Source organism: Arachis hypogaea, chromosome 9 (assembly GCF_003086295.3).
Source record: "Arachis hypogaea cultivar Tifrunner chromosome 9, arahy.Tifrunner.gnm2.J5K5, whole genome shotgun sequence".
Taxonomy (NCBI): domain Eukaryota; kingdom Viridiplantae; phylum Streptophyta; class Magnoliopsida; order Fabales; family Fabaceae; genus Arachis; species Arachis hypogaea.
In genome coordinates, this window is record NC_092044.1 from 94,378,127 (window position 1) to 94,385,569 (window position 7,443).

At 36.8% G+C, this 7,443-nt stretch overlaps 1 protein-coding gene across 1 annotated transcript; it reads left to right on the top strand.

Annotated features, from left to right (window-relative positions):
* The first annotated feature begins 6,709 nt into the window (after positions 1-6,709).
* On the top strand, positions 6,710-7,213 carry LOC112709324 (uncharacterized). The gene is made up of 2 exons (XM_025761218.1): positions 6,710-6,862; positions 6,998-7,213. The coding sequence occupies exons 1-2, from the start codon at positions 6,710-6,712 to the stop codon at positions 7,211-7,213; spliced, it is 369 nt and encodes a 122-aa protein (XP_025617003.1).
* The last annotated feature ends 230 nt before the right edge of the window (positions 7,214-7,443 follow it).

A 7,443-nucleotide genomic window follows, 5' to 3' on the forward strand; every position in this document is an offset into this window, starting at 1 on the left:
CGTACATATCTTCATGATCCATCTCATGTAGTTACTCCTAAATCAGTGGAATTGAAAGAGGATCTATCATTTGAAGAAGAACCTGTTACTATAATTGATCGATAAGTAAGGAAGTTACGTTTTAAAGAAGTAGCTTCAATAAAAGTGGTCTGGATGAACCATTCGAAGGAAGAGGCAACTTGGGAACCTGAGAATATAATGCGCAACAAATATCCATTTTTGTTCGAAACTTAAGGCATTTTTGTGTTTGAAATTCGGGGACCAAATTTTTTAAAGGTGGGGAGGTTGCAGAGCCTTAAAAAAAAAAACAACGGGCCAAGCCCATAACTTTTCTTATTTTCCTTCCCTTTCAACGGCATACATACACTCTGAAAGCATATACACACACAAACACCATACTACGCACTTCTTCACCGCCATAATAAATCTCCTTCCCCTCCCTCATGTCACTTCTTCAACAATAATTTCATACACTTTTATTTCAATTAATTTCACTACTCTTCTTCTATTCTAACTCTATTATACCATATCTATTGTGCTCTCTTATGTTGGCTTTTATTCCAAAACTCCATTGAAGTATTCTGAGCTTGAAGAAGAGGAAAATCACCTTTAATTTAAGTATTACCGATTATTAAGACATTAAGGTGACCCTTTAGCTTGATAATTACCTATATTTTTAATTTTTAGCATGTTTGTAGTGATGGGTATTAATAAATCCGAAAATTTAGGGTTAGGATAATATAGAATTTGGAATTTTTTGGTATATAGATTCTATTATATCAATTGATGTTAAGATTAACTTATTGGAGTTATTATTGTTATGTTTGTGATATTAGATACTCAAATGAATCACTCTCCTTGCTTGTTGGAACCTGTGGAGTAGAAATTTCTCTCTTAAATTTTATTCTGTGAGTAACCTTTGTATCTAATAGTTAAATTTTAGTTTTATATCATTTTTATAATTATTGAAAATAATTTTAAAATTAATTATTTAGTTATTTATTAACTTGTTTGTCAACATGATGTTATATTAAATATTTTACAAAGTAAACAAAAAACCCCACCTTAGACATAGTATTTTGTGTTGAAATTAATTTTGTCATTTGAAAAATTAAATTACAATGTAGATATTATCTTGCGTATACACTTTGAATGTAAATTTAGTATTGAATTTGGATAAAGTTATTACATGAATTTTTACTATTGAATTGATGATGCACTTATTGATTTGTTTGACAACTTTTAGCTTGATAATAATTTGTATATCAAAATATTTTGGAAGGTTCTATAATAGAAACTGCAGTTAGCGGCAGTAAGCGCTAGACTTGGTGCACCTTGTCAGTATATAATTGCATTTTCAGGACCTTATGAGATGAAATGCTTCCTGTCTGTTTCATGTCCAGAAAACTAGTAGAACATGTTTGTTTCAGAATTTACAGAAAAAAATAACCTAAGTGTGATTTCTGTCTGTTATTTTGACTTTTCTAAATTAGACGACCTTCCGCTTATATTTATATAAAATAAGAAAGTTTGAATGTTTAATGTCTATAAGTAATTATCCTTGTGTTTGAGTGTATTTCTGTCACTATTATTAAAGTGAATTTGTTTTCACTAAAAGTTAATTATTTATAGAATTGTTTCTTGTGGGGCTATGAATGCTTTGTTTACTCATTGAGTTGCTGATGATTGTGTATCATGTTAGGTTTTTCTATACTTTTTCATACAAGAAATTAATGTTTCATGCTTAATTATTGAGTGTTTTAGTGCTTAAGTAGTATATTGCTTTGATCTTTTGATTTAATAATTTTTGTAGGAAATAATAGAAAAAGAAGCAACAAAATCACTAATAGAAGAAGCACACTCCCAAGGTGGCAAAAGAGTTGAAAACAAACTCAAAGAGGAGCAAAGAGAATTTGCAAGCCTGACCTCGAGCTACAAAGCTCCAAATGAGGTGATTCTAGTGGCATTAGAAAGTAGGAATCTAGAGCTTTCCAAGCATATATGGCACTACATGGTGGACACTAAATCTGAGGGAGAAAACTTATCCCGAATGTGCAAAGATAAACATAGTATCAACCTATAGTAAGGCCAGCTGACCTCTTGACCTTCTAAGGAGGATAACTTGAGCTAAAGAGCATTAAATGACGTGCTATCAAATTCATTGGAAAGTAGACATTCAGAGCTTTTCAACGACATATAATAGTATGGGGTGAACCTTAAGTTTGGGCTACAGAAGCTGGTGCTAATTTTGGCCTCTAAACAGCGCCAAGAGCGCTACGCTCTCACCAAGAGCGCTACGCTTTGCCAAGAGCGCTACACTTTTCTCCAAGAGCGCCAGCGACCCCTGACAACATGACCATGCCTTCTTCATAGGACCATAACTTGAGCCATAGATAGTTAATTGATGCACTTCTAGTTGCGTTGGAAAGCTAACATTTAGAGCTTTCCAACGATATATAATAGTCTATATTTGGCATGAAATTGGAGCAAAAATGATAGGTATCTTTAAGACTCAAAAACAACTCAGCAAAATAACCCAGCGCCCAGGAGAGCGCTACGTTCTCCCCAAGAGCGCCTGCAATAGTTTTAAAAGTTGGGCTAGCGACGCGTACGCGTGGGTGACGCAAACGCGTCGGTGTGACATTTTTGAAGGAGCATGCGAACGCGTGGATGGAGCGGCAGCGTGTATGTGACATTTTGAAATCCACGCGTACCCATGGGTGACGCGTAGACATGGGTGCACGAGCGCTCTGCTCTCTTCAAGAGCGCTACATTCTCCTGGGAGTGTTATTCTGGTTCAAATAATTTCAACCCAAGCCCACTTTAAATTTAATCAAGCAAGCCCACAATTGTCAACCAATCAAGGCCACAAGGATCATCTAGAGTAGTTAATTTTTATTTGATTGTAATTTGTTTTCAATTTCATTTCAATTTGTAATTTAGAAAAACCTATATAAAGGCATTAGTTTCATAGAATTAGGGAGGCTGAGGCTGGATGATTAGAGACTCCAAAACTCTCTTAGAGATTAGAGACTCCAGAGAGTGTAGTATAGGATTCTTAGTTTAGAATACACTTTTCTTTTCTACAGTTTTACATTTTAATTTGAATTGAGCCTCATTTACTTTTATGCAATTTCAATTTCCTGCACCTCTACTTTTCTGCCAATTTTATAATTCCATTCATCTTGAGCCTGATTTACTTTCATGCAATTTAAATTTTCTGCAAGTGTTCTTAGAGCTATGATTCACTAAACCCCAATTCATTAGGGGGAGGACCTCTATTGTGATTCTAATGGATCAATGAAATTCTTCCTCTTCTCAATTCATTTGTGTAGCTATAGGATATCCTCTGTTTTGATTGAGATAAATTCACTCTGGAAGGGGGTTTGAATCTGTTGAATGCTTGTGTGAGCCTCGGAAGGAGAATCATGGGCATTAGAATTAGGGCTCTATCCTTCATAATTCTCTTGACTAACACTATTCGGGAGGAATTGAGGTCATGAGAATTTGTGTGGCTTATGGATGAAAGACATGCACTTAACCTCTTCTCATGACAATTGGATCAAGGAATTGGCAAGATTGATTGTGATTAGAGAGATTGGATTGCCAAGGAATTGGGATCCAATCAATTTCAATCTGCCATAGATCTACTCATATGATTGAGAAGGAAGTTGAGACCCATTGATTCATAATGGATTATGATACCTCCAATCACTAATGAATCTTGTCCCCTGATATCTTATTTTGATTGCCTTTAGTTTCATTTAATTGCCTTGAATTTACTGCTTCCTTTAATTTTCCATCACCCAATCCCCATTTACATTTGATGCAATTTACTTTTCATGCGATTTAAGTTTCTTGCCATTTAAGTTTCTGCCAATTTACTTTCAGCACTTTACATTTCTTGCAATTTACATTCTGTCAAGTAAATTCCACCAAACTCTTTCAATATTTCGCTTAACTAGACATATTACCTCACTAAAGTTGCTTGATCCATCAATCCCTATGGGATCAACCTCACTTTTGTGAGTTTTACTACTTGATGCGACCCAGTACACTTGCCAGTTAGTTTGTGTGGAAATCGATTTTCCCGCATCAGTTGCAAAACTCACTCTGTTGTTCTTTCATTTTTTTTCAAATATGGGCTTTGATCCTAATCCAACTTCATCGGTTCCGCTCTAGTTTTGTTTGTGTTGGTGAGCCCTTTTCTATTCAAGGGCTTGATATTTTGTATAAATAGTTTTAAAACTCTTTAGACTTGTTAAACTGCTCCATGTGTAAATATTTTGTGTTTCCTTTTAGTATAATTGAAAATTTTATTTGTTCTATTTTTTGTAATATTAATTTCTGAGGCTTGCTGATGAGCGGATATTTTATACGCTTTTTAGCATCATTTTCATATAGTTTCTAGTATGTTTTATTTAGTTTTTATTAAGTTTTTATAGGTTTTAGTGTTAAATTCACATTTTTAGATTCTACTATGAGTTTTTCTATTTTTGTACAATTTTAGGTATTTTCTGGCTGAAATTGAGGGAGTTGAAGTCTGATTCAGAGACAGAGAAAGCACTGCAGATGCTGTCCGAATCTGACCTCCTTGCATTCGGAAGAGCTTTTCTGGAGCTATAAAAATCCAAATGGAGTGTTCTTAACGGCTATGGAAAGCTGACTTCCAGAGCTTTCCAGCAATATATAATAGTCTACACTTTGCTACTACTATAATTTCTGACACTGATCTCTATTTCACTTTGAGATTTTGGGGTGTATTTCAGAGAGCTTTTGGAACCCGTTTGAGCTTGAGTACAGCCTACCATCCTCAAACAGATGGCCAATCTGAGAGGACAATTTGGTGCACAAAATTGTGATCAATACTTTTCACAACTCAAATAATCCCCGGTGATGAATCCAAAAACTTGGTGTTCAATACCATGGCATAAACACAACTTCGCACAACTAACCAGCAAGTGTACTGGGTTGTCCAAGTAATAAACCTTACGCGAGTAAGGGTCGATCCCACAGAGATTGTTGGTATGAAGCAAGCTATGGTCACCTTGTAAATCTTAGTCAGGCAAACTCAAATGGTTATGAATGATGAATAAAACATAAAGATAAAGATAGAGATACTTATGCAATTCATTGGTGGGAATTTCAGATAAGCGTATGAAGATGCTTGGTCCCTTCCGTCTCTCTGCTTTCCTACTGTCTTCATCCAATCCTTCTTACTCCTTTCCATGGCAAGCTGTATTAAAGGGTTTCACCGTTGTCAGTGGCTACCTCCCATCCTCTCAGTGAAAATGTTCAACGCACCCTGTCACGGCACGACTATTCATCTGTCGGTTCTCAATCAGGTTGGAATAGAATCCAATGATTCTTTTGCGTCTGTCACTAACGCGCAGCCTTCAGGAGTTTGAAGCTCGTCACAGTCATTCAATCATTGAATCCTACTCAGAATACCACAGACAAGGTTTAGACCTTCTAGATTCTCTTGAATGCCGCCATCAATTCTAGCTTATACCACGAAGATTCCGGTTAAAGAATCCAAGAGATATCCACCCAATCTAAGGTAGAACGGAGGTGGTTGTCAGGCACACGTTCATAGGTGAGAATGATGATGAGTGTCACGGATCATCACATTCATCAAGTTGAAGAACAAGTGATATCTTAGAACAAGAACAAGCGGAATTGAATAGAAGAACAATAGTAATTGCATTAATACTCGAGGTACAGCAGAGCTCCACACCTTAATCTATGGTGTGTAGAAACTCCACCGTTGAAAATACATAAGAACAAGGTCTAGGCATGGCCGAGAGGCCAGCCTCCCAAAGAGGGTTCAATCATAAAAACATGATCAAAAGATTCCAAAGATCAAAAGATGAAAATACAATAGCAAAAGGTCCTATATATAGATAACTAGTAACCTAGGGTTTACAGAGATGAGTAAATGACATAAAAATCCACTTCCGGGCCCACTTGGTGTGTGCTTGGGCTGAGCATTGAATCATTTTCGTGTAGAGACTCTTCTTGGAGTTAAACGCCAGCTTTTGTGCCAGTTTGGGCGTTTAACTCCCACTTTGGTGCCAGTTCTGGCGTTAAATGCTGGGAATTCTGATGGTGACTTTGAACGCCGGTTTGGGCCATCAAATCTTGGGCAAAGTATGGACTATCATATATTTCTGGAAAGCCCAGGATGTCTACTTTCCAACGCCGTTGAGAGCGCGCCAATTGGGCTTGTGTAGCTCCAGAAAATTCAATTCGAGTGCAGGGAGGTCAGAATCCAACAACATCTGCAGTCCTTTTTAGTCTCTGAATCAGATTTTTTGCTCAAGTTCCTCAATTTCAGCCAGAAAATACCTGAAATCACATAAAAACACACAAACTCATAGTAAAGTCCAGAAAAGTTAATTTTAACTAAAAACTAATAAAAATATACTAAAAACTAACTAGATCATACTAAAAACATACTAAAGACAATGCCAAAAAGCGTACAAATTATCCGCTCATCACAATTCAAACCCTAGAAGATATATTGAGGGCTTGTGTTTTGGACCAGTCGACGAACTGGGATCGGTATATGCCGCTAGTGAAGTTTGCGTATAAAAATAGCTACCATGCGAGCATCAAAATGGCTCCATATGAGGCTCTGTATGGAAGAAAATTCCAGTCTCCGCTATACTGATATGAAATTGGGGAGAAAAGTTTATTGGGGCCTGAGATGATAGCTGAAACTACTGAACAAGTTAAGAAAACCAGAGATAGGATGCTCGCTGCTCAGAGCCATCAGAAGAGTTATGCTGATCAGAGGCGGAAGTCCTTAGAGTTTGAGGAAGGAGACCATGCTTTCCTTAAGGTTACTCCAACAACAAGAGTAGGTAGAACGATTAAGATGAAGAAGCTGAATCCTCGATACATCGGTCCATTTTAGATTCTTGAGAGGGTTGGACCGGTGGCTTATTGGATGGCTCTACCGCCTCACCTTTCGAACCTGCACGATGTATTTTAGATGTCGCAGCTTCAGAAGTATACTCCTGATGCTAGCCATGTGTTAGAACATGAATCGGTCCAGTTAAAGGAAGACTTGACTCTACTGGTGACTCCAGTCAGAATTGATGATATGAGCATTAAACGGTTGCGCGGAAAAGAGGTTTCATTAGTCAAAGTGGCATGGAGTTGGGCCGGTATTGAGAAGCATACTTGGGAACTTGAGTCAGAAATATGAACGGACTACCCACACCTATTTTCAGGTAACTGAATTTGAATTTTGTAGGCAAAATTTCCATTAAGGTGGGTAGAATGTAAAACCCAGTTAATTAATGACTAATTAACCCATAAATTGAAATATATTCTAGAAAATAAGAAATGAGGTTTTTATGGTTTAATATGATAGAGAAAATTAAAACGAGAATTTTGACACCAATTTTAAAGAAATCGGCCCAAGATTGGGCCGAA

Bases quoted from the DNA above. Each gene is read 5' to 3' on its own strand.
- LOC112709324 (XM_025761218.1), top strand. From the start codon at position 6,710: ATGATAGCTGAAACTACTGAACAAGTTAAGAAAACCAGAGATAGGATG. The intron at 6,863-6,997 runs GTAGGTAGAACG...GATGTATTTTAG, and splicing joins AGGTTACTCCAACAACAAGA to ATGTCGCAGCTTCAGAAGTA.